This window comes from Arctopsyche grandis, chromosome 4, assembly GCF_051622035.1.
Source record: "Arctopsyche grandis isolate Sample6627 chromosome 4, ASM5162203v2, whole genome shotgun sequence".
NCBI classification, from domain to species: Eukaryota; Metazoa; Arthropoda; class Insecta; order Trichoptera; family Hydropsychidae; genus Arctopsyche; species Arctopsyche grandis.
This window is the reverse complement of record NC_135358.1, coordinates 1,637,555-1,663,746: the sequence shown is the minus strand read 5'-3', so window position 1 is coordinate 1,663,746 and position 26,192 is coordinate 1,637,555. Positions and strand designations below refer to the sequence as shown.

Below are 26,192 nucleotides of genomic sequence, written 5' to 3'. Positions count from 1 at the left end.
CTTATAAAATTTGCATTATATTTCATTATCTCTCATATATTTCTACTTCCATAATAAATAATGTTAAAATGTTTATGTTATAATGTTGATAATTCGATATGCGTGCGCTGGCCAAATGCTTGTGACTGTCATTTAAATTAAATTCCGGCTTGAAATTAATATTTTACTCAGATCAAATAGGGGGGTTATAAATAAAATTGTTCCCCCTTCTCTGCGATTGTGTCGTACCTGAAGATCCAGATCATCTTTTGAGACTCAATAAAAATACGTTACCATTTTGCTTGTACTAACTTGATTAACCTAGGGGGATACACCCCCCCCTAAAATAAAGAAGAAATACAAAAAATAAATCTTTAGATCATTTTAAAAAATACCACAGCTTAAGTAGTTCAAGTAAGGATTTGTAATAAGAAAAGAAAACTAAATTTTAGTATTTAAATGTTTTTTTTAACTACCACTGTGAATTTTATTTAATTTCAAAAAAATATATTTTAACCGTTAAGCCCCCTCTCCATACAAGATTAAATCCTGGGTGCGTTGCTAATTACTAATAATCAATAATCATATTGCTGATAAGTGAAAGTTAATTTATGAAGACATTAATAACATGGAGGTAACCAATTTTTTTTAAATTTGAACCATAGATTTCCGGAAACTCTTAGAAACCCTTTAAAGAGTTTGGATGACATCACTGTAAATACCTCAGTTTCTATTTGTATATTTGTTTGTCCAGGTTCGGCGATTATTCCGCAAAAAGCGATCACGGCAAGTCACTAAAAATCTCAATCACGGAACATCTGGCACCCAAAAATTACATCAATCGAAAGCTACACACGCGAAATATTGTGTTAACGAGAACTCGAGTGCCAGATTTTAGTGACTTGCGCAAGATCGCTTTTTGCGGGATAATCCATTTACCGTTTCAACTGAGGATTGGAGCCTTTGTTCTTTGACCCAGGAACGCCGGGTATTTCCTACAATATTAAATATTATTTAAAATGCTATATTATTTTGTATCCACCACGCAAATTTCTATATTTATTGCGGAACTCGAAACCAAACCTGACCGCGCACGTCAGATGTATTGTAATTTACATGCACGCTGTATTCAACTTGAACATATTTCAAACAGCAAATTAGTCGTAAATTCGTCATAAAAATCGTTGCTTTTTAGCATTATTTAGCAGTGAATTCGCCGAAGTGTCCTTTTTTACTATCGTCAGTTTTCAATTTCATCTCGATCGTTTATTTATATCTATTTTAGTAATAAAAGTTGTGGTGTCGAGCCGCAGTACGTGCGCGCCATTGTTTCAGTTCGATTTCTCTGAGTGTCTTTACTCCGAACACAGCTTTCGCCGAACACCCCGTGCTCCAGGGCCGTATCTGGACGGAAAATAAAAGCAGGAAAATTAAAAATAAGACTGTAACAATGGTAATAATCGCAGCTTGAAACTGAAAACTTTCGTTTCGCGCTAGAATGTCGAAAAAAATGTCGGCGCACGAAAGAATTCGCGCGACATTTTGTTTTTGTTTTCGCAGACAGATAAATTGACGTACAAATTAATTTATTTGGTCGCATTTTTATAACTTGGAAAGTCTGTCAGATCGATTCACGACGCTCGTGACATTTACGAAGGCCGAACAATGAACCGTCACAACAAATAGAAAACCCGAACCAAACGCACAGATCAGGACTAGCATAGATTCAATCTATCTTAAGACCTTGTCCTATATTTCATTTCAAACTTCTATTAGTAAGAAAGTTTTGTTATGAACTTCTAACATGCGTGAACCTCAAAGTACGCGATTCCTATTGGTCAGAACATCTTAGTTGAACAAAACAAGTCACATATTTTTATCCGAACTGCAAATAGACATGAAATAAATAAACCAGGGGCTTAGGGAGGGTATTTTTGTGACCCAAAAACATATTAAGAGATTATTACAAAATTTGACTGCAATAAATTGTATGGAACATAAATAATGTAGAGTTTGACGTTTTTAATAACCAAACTTTTTAACCCTTTGAAGTCCATGGGCCTGAAAAATGCCGATAGGCATTGTATTTTGAGCATTTACAAATTAAAAAAGAATACTACCCGCTAAGGATTTCCAGGTATCATTGAACATGTGTCGTGTAAAGATCGTGTAAAGATACCTAGTCAGCACGTACCGACTTCAGCAGGTATCCGGCCGTACGAAAAGTATTCTTTGGTACATTTTGTATGGGTATATTCATACCAACCGTCACGTTTACGCCACGGCAGGCTTTCAGCAGTATCCGACATTTCCTGTTCATACCTTACAGCAACATCCGTCAACGTATCGTATCCGTTTTTTTGGCCATCGTAGAAATATACACGCGAATTACGTGCCATGAGTCTGCCGCTTTGCTGTTTTGGACCAATTATCGATAGTGACAGTTGACAGCTGTTTAATCTTTCGACATGGTTGTGGCGCAAATATTAAAAAAAATATATTTTTTTTACTATATAATTTTTCGTTTGATAAACGTCGAAACATTTTTGCTGACTTGTATTCTGACGCGTAGCTACGAATGCACGTGTATTCATTCATATTGCAAGTACTCGACAATACGACGTAAGCAATATTGCGCCGTATCGTCATGGCCTCTAATGTATAAGTAAGCCGATTTTGCCTTGCACTCGGCCAAATTAGTGTAAGCGTGACGTGACCGCGACGTGTAGGTAGATATGAATAGAAATGTAATAAAATCACATATTTGAAACGGAGTCGTGCAGTGCTGAAGCCGTGCAGTGCTGTTAAGTATGAACAGACCTTAATCCGTGTCATTCATTTATCAACGTTTATAAAGACTGGTTTACACCAGAATTTCTGGATTTATAACCATAGCAGAATTTCTCGATGGAAATCCCTAGCTGCTGAGTATTTTAGATTGTGGCTTGTCGTTTATATTGTGAGCATTACATTTTAACAATAATGAAGAAGATGGAACTAGTTTTGGAAAAATACATTCATTAATAGACTTCTTTTGTTTATTTTATATTGTTGCAAGATATATAAGAGGGTCTAAACACACCTTTACAAAACTCGAAATCTTCGGTGGTAGTGATTTAAGGTTTGTTTGGATTAGCTACAATTTTTATACCTGCTTTCTATTGGATTTCCAAATAATTCTAGTTGGAAATGTTGGCGAAATTTTCAACGTGGCGGGCTTTCAACAAAAAAGACGTCAGCACTTAAAGGGTTAAGCTAGATAAATAAAGCTTGTATGAAATTGTTTTAATTTTAGTTATTCGTATATACTTTTTGGCGTGGTGGAAAGTGGAAAGGTGTCGAGAATCATGAAAAATTTTTTTACCTTTCCATTGTGACCAAAAAAATACATTTGTATGTATGTACATAAAATCCAATCAAGATAACCGAAAGGAATCATGCCTGATAGAATCACATACAATATGTCACATTGTATTGCGTTGATACCTTCGGTCGTGTGAAAACTTTTTCATTTGAGCTCATTTGATGATTTTGCAAAATTGCGTCCACGCTCATTTTGCGAAACGATTCAATCATCATGCGTCGGTGTTCGATAGAAAACCTGCGTAGTAGAAAAAAAACCATCATTCGATTTTCTATATATTATTAAATCATCAAATAAAATAAGCCAATTTGTTAAGTCAAATAATGTCCGAGTAATGAGAATCACTCACTGCATGTTCAAAGTCTTTGAACACTTTCTAAGTCATTAGTCGAATTTAACGAACGGATTTGTTTTGAGCCAACGCGTACCTGTGAGGTGTGTTAATGATAAAATATAATCCCCAAAGCACAACTGTGTTCGAATACTTGGCCAGTAGTAACACTAACCTATCCTAACTGAAGTTGAATGGCGCCAATTTTTTTCCAACTGGCCTTAAAAAACTTTGAATGAAATATATATTTGAAGCAATAATATGTATGTACATAGTTGCGGTTAAAATAACAAAATTTACAACTTCAACACTTAGATCTGATCAAAACTGCATTGATAACTTCATTTAGCTTTAAATCTAATATATAATTTCGAAAGAGACTTTCTATGTATGTAAGTTTTGGTTCGTAGAATCTGTGATGCTATCGAAAACATTTTATTTTCTATGACGACGATACCGATAACGATTCTGTTTTCGATTTCGATTCCGATTTCAATTCAGATTTCAATTCCGATTCATGTTTCAGTTCCGGTTCCAGATTCCTGTTTCAGTTCTGTATCCGGATTCCGATTTCTGTTCCGAATCCCGGTTCCAATTTCAGTTCCGATTCCCTTATATATAAAAAAACCCATTCGTTTCTGATTGGCTATCATTAAATATTATTTTTTTCGATTAAAATAAAACCCCATTTCTTTTTCAGTTCCGGTTCCAGATTCCTTTTTCAGTTCTGGATCCAGATTCCGATTTCAGTTCTGATTCCCGGTTCCAATTTCAGTTCCAATTCCCTTATATATATAAAAAAAAAAGTAAAAACCCATTCGTTTCTGATTGGCTATCATTAAATATTATTTTTTTCGATTAAAATAGATGCAATAAAAAAACAAATAAATATTTACTATTAGATAAGCTACGTTTAAGCGGTTTATATTACAAATACCGAGCGAAGCCGGGTAAAACCACTAGTACTTAATATATCTAGATGTATTTGGAGGATTCTAAAACAGGGAAATACTACAATTATTGGCCATTTAATAGCTGTTGGTCATTTGGATTAAATTAATAGATTAATATTTCAACTTTCAAATCCAAGTGGCCAACGACTGCTACTAATAGATAGAATTCAATTTTCTAAAACTTTTCACTTTACACATCAATTTTCCAATTGGATTTTATAATTAAAATTTAAGTAATTAGTAGTAAATATAAGCACTACTGTGGACACGAAATTCTATCTTCTTTGTCTGCTCTCATTTTTCCCATTGAAAATATAATTAAACAATATTAAAATGATACAATTTCTCGATATGTATATTATAATATCAGTATTATTAAGCCATTTATATATTAAAAGGTTCCCAATTTTGTATTTAAGAGTGTGGCGTTCCAATAAGACGGCATTACCGACATCCGAGAGAAGTTTTGGTGGGATCAGTTCGCATCATCAAAGGAAGGGAGTCCCGGAGAGGAGCATGGCCATGGCAGGTATGAGTATTTTCGTAACTGAATTTAATTGATGAATATATTTTGAGTGATTGGTTTTGTAATTAATTTTTGATTCAGGTCTCTCTGCAACTACTACATCCTAAGTTCGGATTTATCGGACATTGGTGCGGGGGAGTGTTGATACATCCCATGTGGATATTGACAGCTGCGCACTGCATTCACAAGTGATATCATTTTCAATACAGTTTGACGTAATAACGTGGCGTTTGCTTATAAAATGAATATAAATTTCAGTGAGCTATTCAATCTACCCATAGCTGCTCTGTGGACAGCTGTATTGGGGGAATGGGACAGGTCGGAGCAGAGCGGAGCCTACGTGCCTGTCGAACGTATCATACTACACGGTCGCTATCATCATTATCAGCATGATATAGGTAACTGAAGTGTGTTACGCGTCGAACGTAATCGATAGTCGAAAATTATCCGTAATGTGTAATTATGACGGGTCGAATAATGTGAATGAACTTGATTTACTTGTGTGGGAACGAGAGATGTAGTGGAATTTCGAAAGTGAAACTGTTGTTCCAGAGAAAGGGAAAGTATATTGCGGTTTTTATGACCCTGATAAACGTCTTAGAAAATTGTTCGATTATTTTTTACATAATATTGACCATTTGCATGTGTTTTTGTTGTTGTATTATTAAAGTATAATGACCGGCGAGAAATCGGCGTATTAATCATTATGCTGATATGCTAAACTAAGTTGTTTATTTTGATTGATGATATGTTTTATGTGAATTTTATGCAGATTACGCTTAGGAATATAATAATTGAATACTATCTCTTTCATGAACTTATATGTTTGTTAATGTATGTATATGAAAATTGCAACATTTTTTTACCACATGTACACATGTACATTAAATACATCCTAATATACATTCCATCCAATTTTTATGTACATATTTAGCTGTTTATTTCTAATATGTGTCTAGTACAGTGCTACTCAAATTTTTTCAGTTGGCGGACCAGCATATATTTTTCAGTAATTCTCACGGACCACCATCACATTTTTAAATTGTCATATTAAGCTCCTCTCCACCTTCGTGAATAGCATTCTTTTAAAAACACGACTCTTCCACGATTTTAGTTTTCGTTTCAACCTATTCTGTATTGCCTGCTATACCCTTTCTGTATTGTCTGCTATTGTAAAACAAGATGACATTCTTCCTTGCATGGAAAAATTTCATTCAAAATCAAAAAAAAATATTTGTCAAATAAGCTAGCTTGCCTACCCAGTTTATGTTTTGAAATAGTTCTGACATAAGTTGTTGGTTTTGTTGTAGAAATTTAGCGATCTCATCCCTGAGCTGAAATACTCTCTTCAGCACTTTACCCCTTGACAACCAACATATGGATAATAGTTGCGATAATAGTTGTTCATAATCAGCGCCCATATCTTGGCATAGTACCCCAAATAATCTCAAGTTTGCAGGGCTTGCCTTTATATAATTTATATAATGATGCAACGTTGTCATAAGCTATTTTTTTAATTTTTTAACGACGTCTTTGTCCGTGGACCAGCTACTGCCGGTGCACGGACTAGTACTGGGCCGCGGACCAGCATGGTCTAGTATGAAGTCTGCTTTACCTTCCCTTAACTGTCAATTTATTAAATAGTTATCAACCCTTGTAACTTATATATAAATTCTCTAAAATATGTAAGTTTTTATGTATCTTTTACTACCCATAACCACTATACCTTTAAAATTATACATTTTCTATGTTGATTCATCCCCATAATTTTTACAGCGAAAGAAAAAATTATTATTTCCAAATTAGTGTAATTTTGTAACGTTTATTCTGAATTGTACAAAATTGTATGAAATTTTTTGGAACATGCAAAAGTTATATGAATTTTTATATGTATAAATATATGTACATGTACATTTGTATATTTATATTAATATGGACGATAGTGATTGAATCACTTTGAGAATAAATCTTATTATTTAATATTAAATCAAACTGAAACGGTGGTAGTTTACTGTATGATTATTAAAAAAGAACAAAAGGTATACTTAAAAAAAATATATTTAAATGAATTTCAGCGCTTATGAAATTGTCGAAGTCAGCAGACATCAGTTCAAGCAGTAAAATTAGGATCATATGTCTGCCTGAAAACATCAAGCTCCAACCACAAGCTTATCATAAGAACAATATGAAGATATCTCAGTTCTATTCGAGACCTAAGCAGAGTTCAAAGCCTCAACTAAAATATGACAACAAATCGAAAATAAACAATGCAGAATCGTCGTTTAAGTATTTAGAACAAATCAGCAACATCACCAAAAGCGTTTTAAACAATCTCTTGACAAACAAACAGAAAAACTTGAAGTATAACATACGTGTTGCTATCAATGAAACAAACAGGAGAACGGATTCGAAGCCGAGTGCTCCGAGATTCAGCGCGTTCGTAAACAATGTATTTGTAGATGAAAGTAAAGAGAATGAGAGTGAAAATTCTAAAGAACCAAGAAACAATGCGAAGAAGCTACACTTTGCAAGTGATAGTCTGTATGATGTTGATGCTTTAAGCGGCAACCATCTCGATGAGATCAGCGAGTGCTATGTCACTGGATGGGGCAGATCTCAGACCAATGGCTCCCTGACAGACACACTCTTGGAAGCTTCAGTACCCCCTTTACCAATCGAAGCTTGCATGGGAAAGTATCCTGAGAATCTTCCGCTAAGAGCTGGTCATTTATGTGCCGGGAATACTGACGGTAGCAGTGGAACTTGTGTGGTATGATTAAGATTTTGTACTTTACTGATTTATATTTGGTTTGATTTTAATTCATTTTCTTCATTTCAATATTCAAGGGTGATTCTGGAGGACCGTTGCAATGTTTTGGAGACGATGGTCGTTGGATGCTGAAAGGAATAACATCTTTTGGCTCTGGTTGTGCTAAGCCCGGTGTTCCCGACGTTTACACATACGTTCCCCATTATATGTCTTGGATTAAAAATGTCATCAATACTAACTGAAGGCTATATGTATAGCTTGAATTTTTAATTTATATTAAATTATTATACATTGTATACCAAAGATACAAATTAAATTTGTCATTTGACAAAATGTTGTAAATAATGTAATGTAACTGTTTTACGTTTTGTAATGTGTGACAAGTTTTACACAGAAATGATACACTTTTTTTATACATTTTTATTTAAAATATATCGATCGTACTTATATTGTAAAATTTATTACACTACATAAAAATTAAACTAATAGTCTAATATCGCAGGAAAGAACTCACGAATAATCAATTTTAAAAATAATATCACTTCTTACTTAGTCATAAATTTAAACTCAAACGATCCAGTCAATATGATCACACGAGCGAAAGCTTCTATTATCTTGTAAGGCTTTTACATGTAAGATTAGATTAATTTATGAATGTTTAAAAAAACTTACATTATCAATAAAAATTGTTCTAGTTACTATGGCCGATACTTAAACGTATAAAATGGCATGTAAATCTTTTTTTTTTTTAATATTTATACACATTTTTTTTATGCAAAGAAAACATCAACGACATCACTTTCCATTTTAAGTCATTTCACATCTGCGACTATTCGTACGCCTTTTCATTTTTTTCATTCTTACCGTTGTCATTTAACGACACCGGAATATATTTCAACGCTGGTTGTTGTCTCATTTGAGATGATTTTATCGAAACCATCAAATACAACGCAGATTTGTATATGAACATTATGAGTCCTATACATATTAGCATCCAAGATAGAATCCTTTGTGCCAAAGGCAAATATTTAAACACTACTAAAACTTTCAATTCAAAATCTTTTGGCAAACCATCAACTTTCTGTAAACAAAAAAATAAACAATTAATCTTCAATATTTATGAATAATTTACTTTAAGCGTTTTAATAACTTACAGCATCCATCCACAGTATGGGTATTGTCATTTTACTGAATGGCTTTAATTTTGAATTGAAATTCATATTGCTCAATACTAAATTCAATTGCATTTTGGAAGACACTTGCATCGGCATTCCAATATTCTGCCAAAAAAGTACAATAATTAAATATTATATTTATCTTTCACAGTTACTTAATCATTCATAATACATACAGGCTGTATAATTATATTTGAAGAGTGTTTAGATTCATCGGGTTCAAGTCCGTTAAACCTCTCTAGCAATGATTTGTTGGCTCCCAAGAAATGAGGAAATGATACGGCGACAGGCAGACCTATATTTAATACATTTTATACAAAAAACCTTTGGTTATATGGTTGTCTTAAATACTTTTTGATTTTTTACCAAAATAGCAGGGTGAAACATCAGTTAAGCCGTCGGGTAAGCAAGGTCCATCTTTAGAGCAGTAACACTCATTTTTAGGGTCTTTACAGCTGAGAGCGCCATAAGGTAGTTCGTATTCGTATCCCAGAAGACCAGAATCCATCATAATTGATTTCTTATGATACAGCCTGAGCGTACGACAGAAGATCTTCTTGTATACGCTGATACTAGAGTTCTTAGGTAAGTTCGACGGGAACATCAAGCCTTCATAAGAGTCTGTCAGAGTATTGCATGGCAAACTGATTGATTTAAAAAACACACTATTTTAGAAGATACTCTCACTAAATTATAAAAAAATATATTAAAATAAGGAAACCTGGAATTTTCATCTGTATAACCCCACTCTGCAAGTCCTGAAATTCCGTTCCAATTTTGAATTTTGTACAATCTGTCATTGGATTCGTTTAAGTCTATTGTGACGACACTGGTTTTATCTGCATACATCTGAAATCAAATTAATTTAAAATATGTACATAGTCAAATATTTTACACAATGAAACTTTGAATAGAGGAAATACTATGGACGTTGACCATGTGACAGTTGTTGAACATATGGATTAAATAGTTTACAATATTGGTATATCAATTAGTAGTGAACAGAGGCACAAAATATACGTACATATATAATAACGTCCAGGGTTCTTATTTTTTGACTTTAATCTGTAGGAATATAGCACGACTTGTGCTATTACGAATCAAAACAAGTGATCTCATAATCGATCCTGTACAAACATGCATAACTAAAGGGCAACATCCCCTTCGACCATTCCAGAAGAAAGAGCTCATTGCTCGATCGTAAAACGAACGAAACCCAACAGTGATGTCACCAGGAAACTGTAACACACGTGCCTCGAAAACCGCATTCTTAAACGAACGACGTCCTGGCATAAAGCACGCGCCTTGAAAATAGGTCAACACGTGTCCCTAACACACGTGTCCTGGAATCAAAGACAAAGCATCTGCACGCGACACGCTTCAAGCCAGAACGTATATAAAGCGACGCACCAGCTCCCAACACCAGAGTGAACCTCTGGAGTTCAACCAGCTTACTTCTCCGAGGCTCAACCTCTTCGTACATACAATAACCATTGTAACAATTGAACAAAAATAAACGATCCTCTTACAAACTACATAACATGTGTTTCGTTAGGCCGGAATACGGTCAACATACCTTCCCTGCCTTACAAATCCAAGTGGCCAACGACTGTAATGTTTTAATGCAATACATATAATGTTTATATTTAAAAAAAAAATTAAGCAATTTACAATATCCAAGATTCCAAATTTGTTGAAGGGTATCCAATTGGAAAAATATCCTGACGCCAAACGAACCAATTTATCATCATATCCCCACATCAATTCATCAACTGACAAATTTAAAATCGATTCAGAGTTTATAGTTTGAGCGAACATATTCAAGCCGAGCTGTTTCCAAGCCGATGCGTTGCCATTATTGGAGAAAATACCCTAAAAATAACCTTTATTAAAAATAAATCAACTACAATATGTAAATCAATATAAATCAATATAGTACATACCATAAAAGGCATATTGATGCATATTATCCTATCAACTTTTGCATCACCAACAGAAAGCTCTGGCATAGGTGTGACAGTTACATGTGGCTTGTACGTCATGGTGCCATTTTCATTATATCTTATGTTATGGTTTTCTCTAGTTTCTCTGCAGTTTCAAATAAGTTAGTATAATATTGGAAAATTACAGAGTTCATTATAGGATTGAAGAATTAGACTTACTTGAACACGTATGGTCCAATTTCTTGCAATGAAAGCTTACTGTCTAATCCACTTGTAAATCTTTCAGCGTTTGTTATATTATATAAATAAATTTCGATTAGAATGTCCACCGGTAATTTTTTCCATATTTCATGTGCCATAGAACCTTCTTTCATTCGTGTTAGCTGAAAATATTATTCAATATCATTATTTTATTCTTGATTAACAATAGTGTATGTGAAAAAGGAAAACAATACTTACACTTCGTATTAAATGCTCGGCGGGATTTAAAAATAATATTAATAAACCTAATATAGAAAGTACTATGCCTAGAAGACTCCATCTAGCACAATCTTAAATTTACATACATTTTAAATTTTTATTTATAATATACACATATAGTATAAATGTTATATAATTATTTTTTCTAAATTATAACCTTTTTTAGTTCTTAGCCTCAATTCCATTATTGCACTTGTATCTTCTAAATTTCTGTAAATATTGTTACAAGACTATTGAAATGTCTTTGGATTCAAAACCATATTTATTTCAGTCTCATCCTGTAATATATAAGGAGCATTTAATAAAAATATTTTTTATTACAATGAAGAAGATTCCTTTTAATTTTCAATTTAATTTAGCTTGAAAAATTTAAGCTTAAAATCGTTACGGTTAAGTGAAAACTTTAACAAAGGTGATGGATATATTATATGTACATATGTATGTACATATATACAGATGATATACATTTAAGTTTAAGTAAGTGGTATATGGATGAAAAATCTAAAAATTAAATCATCCAGTAGTACCTGAGAAAATATGAAAGTAAAGAATAAAACTTAATCTTCTTGGATATATTAGAACAAAGAAGCAAAGACAAGAAAGAAAATTCAACTTAGTCGAGGATGTAATCAATTAAGAAATTTTTGTATAAATGATGGATATAATAAATGTTACCCAAGAGTTAAAATAAAAGGTTTTTTCAATAATGTCAATAATGGCTTTCAAGACAGTCAATTGTTTCTAAAATGTAGAAAAATCAATTCGTCTAAGTATATTGAATGACGAAAACGTGTAGAAGTTATATGTACATAAAAGCATAGTCAGGGATAGTATAAAATAAAGAGAGTGCTTAAATCTTATTCAAAGGAAGTAAATGAAAATATAAGTAATAATAAATTGTGGAAGAAATCAAAATTTTCTCGGGTATATTGAATTACAAAAAAGTTTAACGAGGTTGAGATAAAATGTACTATAGATTATTGAAGATTATAAAACATCAAACCATTAGTTTTTAGTTTAATATATCATACTAAACTGTAGGCATCTAACTTTAATTTGGATAAGGCCCTTAGCGCTTTCCACGCTTGAAGATGAATTTATTATTATCAACAAACACTTAAAAGGTTGTTATACTTAAACCAACCTTGAAGATCGGGTTGTAAAACGAGACCACTCTACGAGACAAGTCTACAACTTATTGTAGATTAAACATATCGAAAACCTGGACGAACATGACTGTAACCTCGACTTCAAGGATGCAAGGTGGGTTCACTAGCATCGTTATACGGGAAAACGGGTAGAGTAATCTTGCAAAAATGTGGATTTTTCATTGATCTTAAAGTTCATACACTCTATAAAGTATTCAAGGATGTTCGATGTTAAACACAAACAAGATACACGTTCTTTTAATAATATAGGTATGTTTTTACTATACATAAATTACATACATATGTACATCATATTAATTCAGAATCGATTAAAACTATTGAAAATAAATATAATAAAATACAATAATAATAGAGGTGACCTAGCTGATAAACTGTAATTTGTAATCATTATAATGTGTTTTCAAGTTTAATGATATTTTCTCTAAAGATTAAGAATTTTTAAAAGACCGCTTGCGGCCCATTTGCAGTAAAGTTGCCCTTATAACTTCTCAAACTTAAAGACATTTACTGTTTTATATATCATACACATGTATTTTTTCATTGTTTTGCAATAAATTATTTTTTAACTTTTTCACAGTTTACGAAGCATACAAACGACATTCATTTGAACAGAGGAAATTGTTTGATATGTTTTTATTTTATTATTAATTGGAAATATGTATATGGCATATAGTATATGATCAATAAAAACTTTTTCTAAATTCAGTCATAAAAAAAGTGCTAGCAAAAAATTGGGTTTGGTCCAAAACCATCATTCGATTTTCTATATATTATTAAATCATCAAATAAAATAAGGCAATTTGTTAAGTCAAATAATGTCTGAGTAATGAGAATCACTCACTGCATGTATAAAGTCTTTGAACACTTTCTAAGTCATTAGTCGAATTTAACGAACGGATTTGTTTTGAGCCAACGCGTACCTGTAAGGTATATTGATGATAAAATATAATCCCCAAAGTAAAACTGTGGCCTTAAAAAACTTTAAATGAAATATATATTTGAAGCAATAATATGTAGTTGCGGTTAAAATAACAAAATTTACAACTTGAACACTTAGATCTGATCAAAACTGCATTGATAACTTCATTTAGCTTTAAATCTAATATATACATAATTTCGAAAGAGACATTGTATGTATGTAAGTTTTGGTTCGTAGAATCCGTGACGCTATCGAAAACATTTAATTTTCTACGACGATGATATCGATATCGATTTCGATTCCGATTTCAATTCAGATTTTGATTCCGATTCATGTTTCAGTTCCGGAACCCGATTCCTTTTTAAGTTCCGGTTCCAGATTCCTGTTTCAGTTCTGTATCCAGATTCCAATTTCTGTTCCGATTCCCTTATATATAAAAAAAACTCATTCGTTTCTGATTGGCTATCATTAAATATTATTTTTTTCGATTAAAATAAATGCAATAAAAAAACAAATAAATATTTACTATTAGATAAGCTACGTTTAAGCGGTTTATATTACAAATACCGAGCGAAGCCGGGTAAAACCACTAGTACTTAATATATCTATATGTATTCGGAGGATTCTAAAACAGGGAAATACTACAATTGTTGGCAATTTAATAGCTGTTGGTCATTTGGATTAAATTAATAGATTAATATTTCAACTTTCAAATCCAAGTGGCCAACGACTGCTACTAATAGATAGAATTCAATTTTCTAAAACATTTCACTTTATGCACCAATTTTCAAATTGGATTTTATAATTAAAATTAAAGTAATTAGTAGTAAATATAAGCACTACTGTGGACACGAAATTCTATCTCCTTTGTCTGCTCTCATTTTTCCCATTGAAAATATAATTAAACAATATTAAAATGATACAATTTCTCGATATGTATATTATAATATCAGTATTATTAAGCTATTTATATATTAAAAGGTTCCCAATTTTGTATTTAAGAGTGTGGCGTTCCAATAAGACGGCATTACCGACATCCGAGAGAAGTTTTGGTGGGATCAGTTCGCATCATCAGAGGAAGGGAGTCCCGGAGAGGAGCATGGCCATGGCAGGTATGAGTATTTTCGGGCTTGGTGCAAACGATCGACAAGCGCCAGACAGACTGGACCACAGATTAACTGGATGGCTGCTTTAAACGCAATTCTCGACTTCACGAATGATAGATTGCACATCAGATGACGAGTAACCTTTCTATGTGCACAGATGAAATTATTAAAATGGTAATTATTAAAATTGAGTTGGATCTTTCTGGCGAGTTTAATAAGGAAAAATTCGGAACTAAAGTATCGGGAGCACAGAACGTATACAGGGTAGGTGTATGTCGGGACTTCGGGTAGATTTCGCTTAGTGTAAGTGCGAGAAGTGCGCACGCATAAGGTACACGTGTCGTTAATCTGTGGTTCAGGCTGTCTGGTGCTTGTCGATCGTTTTCACCGCATCGCAAAAAATTAACAGAATGCAATAGGACAAAATCATTGTTTCAGAGAATCAATGACGAGAGTCAACAAAAATAAAATATTGCATCGCATTATAATATGTACATATGTATAATATAATATACTAGTGGTTTTACCCGGCTTCAATCAGTATTTATAATATAAACCACTTCAACATGCCTTATCTAATAGTAAAAATTAATTTGTTTTTTTATTAAATTTATTTGAAATTGGAATTGAAACAGGAATCCGGATCTAGAACTGAAATAGGAATCCAGATCCGGAACTGAAATAGGAATCCGGAACCGGAACTGAAAAAGGATGACGGATCCGGAACTGAAAAAAAATCCTGATCCGGAACTGAAAAAAGAATCCGGATTCGAAACTGAAACAGGCATCCATATCTGGAACTGAAAATGGAATCTGGATCCGGAACTGAAAACGGAATCGAAAACGGGATCGAAAGCGATATCGTCATCATAGAAAATTAGATTTTTTCGATAACGTCCCGGATTCGAACCAAAACGAACCAAAATTTAATAATACATACAAAGTCTCTTTCGAAATGATATATTACTAGTTGTTTTATGATTATAGTACAAAAAAATATTCGTACTGTAAATGCTTATTGATCGTATTATATAAAAATGTTTGCAATGTACTTTGCAATGTTTGACCATACATGTCGTCTATAATGTAAAAGTATATAATAATTAAGTATTCTATGTAATTTGGTATGTTTCTTGATCTGTATAGTGCACTCGTCGCTTTGGAGCAATCTGTTAGACAAGTGTACATGATTAATTGAATAAATAAAAATAAAATTAATATTGTATTCTTTATGTACTAATTTAAAGTTGATAAGATTTTGGATAGACTTCGTAAACCGGAAGTAGTAATTTTTTAAAAATTCATATTCATTATTTCACTATCTCTTATTATTATTATTATTATCTTTTTATTATTTACCTTATTATTATTATAATTCTTGATATTTTATTGTTATAATATGGTAATGAAAAAAATTTGAAGATAATCCGATAACCGGAAGTAATACTTTTGTGTTGTGTGAGTTTCCCTACATTAGCGCTCAAACGTGTATCGAAAATGTGCTCATAGCCCAGGCCTGGGCAAACTTTTAGAATGAAGAGCCGCATTAGGGATTAAAAATGAATGTAAATAAAGTAAAATACTATTTATTATTTAATGTCATGAAAAATAACTTCAACATAAAACATAAGTGATCATATAATAACTAGAGGTGGGACCGGAAGCGTGCCGTTTATTTTTCAATTGTTGTAATTATTCTTTGTAAAAGAGGTTCGGCAAACCTTTAACAATGCATTTACAACATTTGAACAATAAACGGTCCGGGCTTTAATAATAACCAACAATTCGGAGGGCCATATGAAAACTCGAATCAGGCCGCATGCGGCTCGCGTGCCGTAGGCCTGTCATACCCAGTATGTGCTCAAATACATATAGGTAGATATAGTCATGGGTTGATCACATCCACATTTTTATTAAGTAATAAATATCGATAAAATAGAGAGATAATTGTTTCGGAAAGGAAAAGGTTAGCCGATTATAGGACTCAGTGTTGATTTCCATATCGGGGTATTCCGAGATCCGGTTTACGATTTTCGCAACTGAACATTGAATTGAAGTTTCCAGTGCGGCGCGACCGGTTTTTTCGGAAAATTTGCGCAAAAGTCGCACGTTCACGCTAATAAAGGGCCTGCAGCTCCGGTTGCACACACTTGTCGACCGCCTTGAACCCTTTTGCCGGTCCATCGATTAAATATTGCAAATCCAAACGCGAATTGTACTAAAATCCAACGACAGTTGAGAATTTTTGTACAACGCCGTGCAATCGACCAATTATCTTGTCGCATTTTTGCATTTCTATGTCATAAGTTGATAAATTAGCTTGATAGCTAAAATATATATAAATAAATAAATAAATAAAATAAGAAGCGTTTAAAAATATACGCAATTTGATGTACATACATATTACAAATATACTAGGAAGGCCTAACAGGTAAACCCCAATGCACCTTCCTTGCCTATTACAAACAATACAGCATTCTATCACGGAATTACGAGACACAAAAAACTCGAAATATGAATTTTAACTTGTACATTAATCATACTCAAATAGTGGTGACACAGTAGGTAGGAAGGTGTTTAGCCAATTTAATCGAGGAACCGTTTCAACAATGAAATCAGAATAATTGGTAAATTCTGATAGGAAAAGATCGACCTGGAGTCACAAATATCCAAGTCTGACCAGCAGTATTACAGATATACTCAGAATAAATTCTTTTACACTCACGGGATTGAACCCGGCGCCTCTCGGTGCTAGGCAAAAGCCCAACCGTGCTCAACTAGTATGAGTTTTTAGCTCGCAATTTTACCGATTTAATTTAATTAATCCACAAGAATAGTCGAAATATGATTTTTCTAAGTGGAATTTTATTTAATATTTATATAAAGACAATTAAATATATTATCCCTATTAATTCAACTCAGATTCGTGTAAATACCTGTAAATACTAGTACAAGCTTTTAGCTCACAATTTTACCGATTTAAAATTCAGCACATTTCCAATTAACCCTTTTAAACGAAAAAAAATACTGTGGTCAATAAATTATATTTTACTAATTAATTTTAAAATTTATTAATTTTATAATAGGGTATCTAATCCTAGTTTAATTTAATTTTTTTACAAATAAACTATCCCAATAAACATGTTTTAATAGAAAATACTCAATATAAAATATGTACTTTTGACTTTGGATTTGAACTGGACGACTACTTAGAGAGATTTGAAAGCTGAAAAGTACTACAAATGAAAGATGAAATACCCGATTATAGATTTCAATATTCATTTTGAACAGAAAATTGACATATTTTGAGACATCGACCGAACAACACCAAGATATAGAAAAATCGCGTGATTTAAAAAAACACATATCTCCGAATCTCGAGCCAATCAACATTTTTTATTAGCAGATTTGTATTTACTGTGCGTAGATCTATAAGAAAATTCATATCTTGTCTCTGAACCAAAAAAAAAACGTTATGTCATCCGCTATTGACAACTGCAGTCATCCGCTATTGACAACTGTCAACTGTCAAAAGTGTTTACTTTTATTTACGTATTACGTATGAATATGAATGATGATGTCAGGTCGTAGAGTCGAAACCAAGGTCGTGGGTGTCGAAGGTTGCAAGCCGAAGAGTAAAAAATAAGGAATCATGTAAAGCGAAGCGTCGGTCGTTGTCGGTTCGTATTTAAAAGGTATTTGAAAAAAATACGACCGGGTGCGGTTTGAACACAGGACCGACACATTTTTTTTTAAATATATTTTATTTATATAACCCATGCAATGATGTTTCATCGGGTCCAAAACTAGTTATATATAAAACCGAAACGGCGTCTGTAATTCGTTTCTGATTGGCTGTCATCAAAGTCGTTTCTGATTGGCTGGATTGGTCAAAGATGTTTGAGATTGGTTGGTTGTTAAATAATATAATTTTTTTTCGATTCAAATAAATTTAATAAAAAAAAATTAAGAATTATTTCATGGTTTTTATTTCAGTTCCATTTACCGAGCAAAGCCAGGTAGCACTACTAGTGAAATATAAAAATTATGTCATTTCAATTTGAGATCTAAAATTCAGAGACGTTTTAGGAAACATTTACACCTGCTTTTGACATGCAGGGGTGTTAATTAAAGATTACAACAGTTTTCCTGTTGTTATTTTAAAATACGAAAAATTATATATGCATCTTCGAATCAAGGACAAACAACTAATACACAGAAACATCTAATAACACTGTTCGACAAATGACGACTTTTTTTTGGTTCAGAGACGAGATATGATTTTTCTTAAAGTTCTATGCCCAGTGAACACGGATCTGGTAGTAAAAAGGTTTGAGATTCAGATTTTGAGACATCGACAGCCAATCAACATTTTTTATTACCAGATTCGTGTTCACTGGGCATAGACCTACGGTTCGGTGATTACTGGTCACAAATTACTCGTCGCAAAGTAACTAAAACCTCTATAACGGAACATCTGGCAGCCGAAAAGTCCATCATACTAACGATAACTATCATAGTAACGAGAACTTGATTGCCAAATATTGTGTATTCGCGATTTTTATGGCAAAAATTGTCTTTGTGACCACCCCAATGTGACGAATAGTCCAATTACCAGATCTACATATAAGAAAAGTCATATCTCGTCTCTGAACCAAAAATAGTCGTCATTTGTCGAACAGTGTAATTCAAACGAAATGCAATTGAATCTTTAAATTGTGTAATTTTAATTTTTGTTCCCTCAGTTAAATATTACTTTTATAATGTACTAGTGGCGCTACCCGGCTTCGCTCGGTAAATGTAAATGCATTGAAACCATGAAAAAAATCTTCATATGTTTTTTTTAATAAATTTATTTGAATAAAAAAATAAATAATATTATTTATCGACCGACCAATCACAGACGCTTTGACCAATCCAGCCAATCAGACACGAATTATAGACGCTGTTTCAGTTTTATATGTAAAATTTTTGTTTTCATATTTAATATATATATTTTTTTTTTATACGTGTATGTTTAGCAACAGTGATGCCCTGAAGTAAATTTGTAATGTCACTATGCCAAAATTTTAATATTGCGTATTGCATTTTTTTAACGCACTCAGTGTCAAGTTATTAGTTACTATTAATTACTAGTGTTGTGCCCGATGTAATATCATCGCATGGGTAATATAATAATTAAGCTAATAATTTAAAATAAATGTGTCGGTCCTGTGTTCGATCCACGTGCGGTCGTATTTTTTTCAAATACCTTTTAAATATATTTACATTTAATTGTTTAATATGTAAAAAAAATGGTAAAAACTACCTATGTACTTACATATATATAAACAATATAAAAATTAATTGAGTAAATACATTTTCAATAGATAAACGCCATTTATTTGCCTAGATGAAACATTGGTAGCAAACAGTATATATAGAAGTTATTTTCTTTTGTTATTATATATGTATTCGTATTATACTTATATACGTTTTGTTGGCAATGGTTTAGCTATGACGTAAATATTATATGATGATTCGTAACACGAAAAACCACACAGAAAAATGGGAACACGATAAGAGTGCACGTACCATTAGATATATTGTCCTGTGTTTTTTAGTATTAAAAAAATATTAAAACATCGCGTGGCTGTGAATATATTTGTTAGTTAAAAATATAAGAGTAGTTCTAAAATATAAAAAGCCATATATATATATATATATATATATATATATATATATATATATATCTATTAAATAATTATATTTTTTAGTGTTAATTGATCGCAATTGAATTCTGACAGATTCCAATAAATAACAGTAATTTAATTTTACTGATTGCATATAAATGCATCTAAATTTGGCATTGGCTGTCTTCGAGCTCAAATTAATTAATGAGAGTAAAAGTACAGACATTGAAGTATGCGTACCACACCATGGATCCTTAAAATACGAATATGCATAAATACATACATAAATTCGGATTTAAAAACAAAATTCAAATTTTTGCAATCTAGTTAAAAGAGTTATTGATAAAACACAAGGCCCTGGATTTGCAGTTAATGTAAAAAAAAATTATGTTGCTTGAGATGTCATTTTTTATTTTCATTTTTTATAATATCCTACATTAAATACACTTTAAAAACAATTCGTATGTGACCAACCCATGACTTTATCTATGTATTTGAGGAATAAAAGAAGGTCACAAAACAAAATTCGATAATTAAACATACATACATACACGTTCACACATGCCGGTTATGAAAGCATTTTCAATACGAATTGAGCGCAAATGTAGGGAAACTTACACAAGACAAAAGTTCTACTTCCGGTTGCCGGATTTGGTTTGAAAATTTTTTATTACTTAAAATCACTATAATAATTATACAAATTTAATATCAAGAAAATAAAAATAATTTAAATGGTCAAAATAAAATAATGAAATATTGTTTTAAAAAAAATACTATGTACTTCTGGTTTACGAATTTTAACCAAAACCTTATCAGCTCTTAGTAAGTATATAAATAATACAAATATAAATTGCGCAAATGTAGGGAAACTTACACAAGGCAAAAATTCTACTTCCGGTTGTCAGATTTTATTCGAATTTTTTTATTACTTAAAATCACTATAATTATTATTCATATTAAGGGGGCTGTATACCAGCGCCTTGTCCATACAAACGTATTACACTTTTCTCTTCCTCAATAATGGCACAAGAGAAAATATTTTTTAATATGCTATGGATATCCACTATTGGCATGTTTCTGTGGTTTTATTTTTTTGATTCGTTATTTTTTATATGAGTTAGGAGCCACCAAACATCTATAAAATCGCCTCTTTTTTACACCCAGGAAAAGAGTCCAGCGTGTTTATTTAACGGTTGATTTTTAAAAAAATACGACCACACAAACATAGAAACTATCTTTTTCATACCGATGATGAAATTTTTTTTAAAATTGGTCCAGTTTCGGAGGAGAAAACTGGAGAATACGAAATCTCGATTTTGTCGATTTAAAATAGATATTATCTGGTCGAGGCGCAACTGTCGTATTCACTCAATATATATATTGATATACATACATATATTGTCGCATTCACTCAATATATATATCGAAGAAAGGAACGGCAACAAAATTAGCGTTTCGGGTATCCAGCCCTCTTAAATATCAAGAAAATAAAAATAGTTTAAAAGGTCAAAATAAAATAATGAAATATTGTTATAAAAAAAAAATACTACTTCCGGTTTACGAATTCTGACCAAAACCTTATCAGCTCTAATTTAGCACATAGAGAATACAAATATAAATTTTCAGCTTGAAACGTTTAGGGGTGTGGAAAGAGTCGTGGTAACAACAGTTTTGACTTTCTAAGAGGAAAAAATCCGACTTCCGGTTTATAAAATTTAGTGATTTTTTTTTATTTTCATCACATTGATACAAGAATTATACTTGAATTTTTTCGTGAAGAGCACACATGTTTAAGAGGTCGAAAAAAATAGCGAGGTTGAAAAAAATCGAACAAGAGTAAACTGCCACTTCCGGCTGAGGGATTCTTACCAAATTTTATAAATAACTTGGTATTAAGCTTAAACTTCTAGATATGATATTTCAGTTCAATAAACCAAAAGGTATACTGAAGCGATATGGAGATGACTTCGCTTCAGAATATGGGGTCCAATTTGAATAAGTCTCATATAATTTTTTCATATATTTTTTAAATTAAATTAGAAAGTCATTTTCCGTAAACAAATTCAATGTCATCATAAACATTAATAGTGTCAGTGTATGACTTTCGATAAGTGCGTGTCACATGCACTGCGGTGTGTGTGATTATTTTCCATAACACGCCACGTGTTGCAGTTACTTTTTCTTCAACATAAGAGTTTGTTATTATGGCACTTCACATACTTTTTTGCGACCGGTTTTCATTGACCGGTTGCATTCTTTCGGGGCCGAAAGCATCATTGCATAATCAAAGGTCACGATTGCTTCATAGTATGTATGTATGTATGTATGCATGTATGTACATATGTATGTGCATGCGGACACATCCAGATTATCCACTTTTACCGTGCATGCGACCGTCAAATTCAACGACAACACCAAAGTGGAGTAGGGTAAATTTAATAAAGACCATGGAATACATGTAATAGTGTACGTTTTGATGTAATATCATGTTTTATATTATGTTTTTTCATAAAAAAATTATTCAGTGGTAAAATTTCATGGATATCGAGTGTAAAATAAAAATTGTATGTCCTAATTTTTTGATTTTCCACAAATGTTTATTTTTTTCTTAATATATGTACATACATATATACATATATGTACATACATATATACTTAATATATGTACATACGAGTGTAGCCAGGATATTTTACAGGAGATTTCTTTGGGATTTCAAAATTTAGATTAAAATTTGTTTTAAGTAAAAACTAATTAAAAATGGTTGTGGCTATTTGCAGGTACTATATCTGCGACAGGCGCAAAGCCTTCTGCGCATGCGCGTGAACTTAATATCCGATTATAATTTCTTACATTAAATGCATGCTAGACTTGTTTAATCAATCGTTCATTATACATGAGGCAAATAAATTTCGCAAGTTATTATAATAGATTTATATCATTTAGCTAGTTCGCGACTTGTACTTGTATGTATGTAGATATTATACGTTGTATATGATAATAATTTTCTAACAATTAATAATATTAACTAATTTGGATTATATTTTTTACTCTACGTCACTTTACGAGATCGGTCTAAATTTTAAGAGGTTTAAAACAAACTTTTAACAGTAAACGCGCTGACAGTGACAGTTCACGCGCATGCGCAGAAGGCTTTGCGCCTGTCGCAGATATAGTACCTGCAAATAGCCAATGATTTGCAGGTATAGTACCTGTAAATAGCCACAACCATTAAAAATTTTAATTTAATTAAATTAAGCGAAAATATAACGACTCATTTTAGTTCGAAAACTACCAGAACAATATTCTATATTCTATATAGTGAATGAAACATTTTTTTTCTCAATATAATATATATTTTTTAATTTAAAGGGGAGGGACTGGTGCCCCCAACCCCCCCGTGGCGACGACCGTGATATATACATATTTACATACATACATATATTTATGTACATTTTTTTGCATATTTTATTGCTTATTCAATACATTCTTAATAAAAGACTAGGGCTTTCACTAAAACACATGTACTTATTGGGATAATAAAGCCAAATTTTTACAGCAGTCCGTATAAAAATTAAATAATTTATTATAATAAAATAAAAAAGGATATATAATGTAACCAAAAAAACATCAAATAATTTCATAAAAAAATAAATAAAAAAGGTGGCCTCAAATTTTAATTAAACTTAAATAATAGGATAAAAAATAGACTAGTATTTAGTTGATTTGTGACCTAAAATGAATGTTGGTTATTATAATAATGGGTCATCTATTATATTATATTCTAATTTAAAGACTTCTTTTAAAAATTTTGCATAATATATTACTAATTCAATTGTTTTTTTTTTAAGTGTTTACTTATTTGAAAAATATGAATATATTAAAACAAATTTACCGATAAGAATAAGATAATATGTTTGTTTATTTAATAATTTATCAATTTACCATCTATAAATAGCTTTTATTAGCATTTTGAACTTGACAGTTCAAAATCAATATCAACAGCAATTGTTTTGTAATGGAACCTGTGAAAATGGTACATCAAATTTGGTTGGGTAAACTGGTTTAATGTGTATATATGTACATACTAGGAGGAAAATGTCTTAAGGATAAAAATAAAATTACGTTTACGTATGGAGAATTTCAATTTGGGAATCTTTTAATGACGTTTTCGCATCAACATTGTACCGAGGTCGGAAATTTCTAAAATTTGTAACATGAAAGCCGGTTATTACTAAATTGAGTATATTTTACATTATAAAATTTGATAACAGACCTGTTTGCGGAGTAAACCTTATAACTATTGCACAAACGTGGGCCACTAAAGTACAAATATATGTACATTATAAATATATTTTTGTGAAATTTCACACACTACCCTAAACTTCACAAGGTGAAAATGAAATGTATATGATTTTTCATTGCTAAAAATAGCGCACACCTTTTACTACATACAAAGTGTTGTAATGAAAGCACGACTTTTTGTATGAAAAATTTTCATAAACTGTATTTTCAAGACGCATAGCTTTGAGGCATTCGAACACGTGCCCTAGAAAGCGAAACACGTATAATTATAATTCACGTTTAAATCGAAGATACAAGTAACGGAAGGTCGTATGTTTCGCAATCGGGTAATCAACTTTTCATAAAAAAGTACATATATTCATACTTGCATGGATGCAGTTTATAAGTTAGTATGATTTAACATATTAAACTCAATCAGATGGTTTGTTTTATGTATATTATAGGATTTTATAATACCATTTTATAATTTAAAATATTCTAAATTCATAAATAGTAATTTAGTGTAATAAAAAATTACATTTATTTTTATGCTTTTGACTTGTACTAATATATTTACTTTATCTATGTACGTAGTAACAATAGATGAAGTTTTTTTTAATTGTATTAACTATTATTTATTATGTGTTTTAAGAATTTCAGCTTCAATTTCGCCTTGTCAAAAAGCTTATGAATATTTATAATATTTTATGTGAGCAACATTTTAAATATTTTATTTGGGAAAAATTTGAATAATTTCTTTGTACTAAAAATTTTCTTCAATTATAATCTGCACTAAGAAAATTTAAAAATATGTTAACACTTTGTAAGTTATTAAAGATAATAAGCTAAATATTGTATTATTACTAATTTAATACAATCATATTTATTTTTTATAGTAAAAGCTGATATTATTTAACAAAAAACTTCCCATCTCATTCTTTGTATGTATAATATCATCATAATAGCTATTATTATATAATCATAATAGCTATTAACATAGTATATACATACATATATGATATTATAGGATTATGGAAAGTTTATAATTATTTAAGAGACTTTCTTCAAATTGCTTCTTTGGAATTATAGAGTTAGAAACTTTATTTTAAAAAAAAACTATATAAAATCAAAACTTTATATATTAATAAAAAAAATTCTATACATTTTATAATATAATATAATCTAAGCATTTAAAATATTAACTATTGTACTTTTAAATTCGACTCAAAGGCTTTAAAAAAAATGATCAATCATAACATAATATATAGTTATTACAAGACTTACCTAATTTCTTAAATTGTCAACGGATTCCTTCAAGGGGATGATGTTGCACAAAAATATGGCTTAATTATATTTATGTATAACCATATGCATAAGCACACAAGCACTTGCACTCACTCGAAAGTATATAAATATATTTCTGTATGTATGTATATAAATAATTGGAATTCGATGTTTACAAACTGCTACATAGTTCGCTGAAACTGTGTGATCGTGTGAGCCCGTTTACGTTATAGTGTCAG

The 26,192-nt window shown here is 31.4% G+C and overlaps 2 protein-coding genes across 2 annotated transcripts in view; one reads left to right on the top strand and one right to left on the bottom strand.

Moving 5' to 3' along the window:
• The window catches only part of LOC143911342 (chymotrypsin-like elastase family member 2A), a 13,853-nt gene extending 5,192 nt beyond the window's left edge, over positions 1–8,661 (top strand). Inside the window, exons 2-6 of the mRNA XM_077430197.1 lie at positions 5,047–5,156; positions 5,235–5,341; positions 5,412–5,551; positions 7,229–7,923; positions 8,001–8,661. Of these exons, the coding sequence (XP_077286323.1) occupies positions 5,047–5,156; positions 5,235–5,341; positions 5,412–5,551; positions 7,229–7,923; positions 8,001–8,165 (1,217 nt within the window). The 3' untranslated portion in view covers positions 8,166–8,661. The remainder of the gene's footprint in view (positions 1–5,046; positions 5,157–5,234; positions 5,342–5,411; positions 5,552–7,228; positions 7,924–8,000) is intronic.
• On the bottom strand, positions 8,158–26,192 carry LOC143911340 (scavenger receptor class B member 1). Its single transcript, XM_077430196.1, has 11 exons — positions 25,954–26,192; positions 11,679–11,799; positions 11,501–11,592; positions 11,261–11,424; positions 11,042–11,186; positions 10,770–10,970; positions 9,820–9,947; positions 9,465–9,742; positions 9,275–9,393; positions 9,078–9,203; positions 8,158–9,004 (listed from the first exon to the last, which is right to left on the bottom strand). The coding sequence occupies exons 2-11, from the start codon at positions 11,704–11,706 to the stop codon at positions 8,753–8,755; spliced, it is 1,533 nt and encodes a 510-aa protein (XP_077286322.1). The 5' UTR covers positions 11,707–11,799; positions 25,954–26,192; the 3' UTR covers positions 8,158–8,752.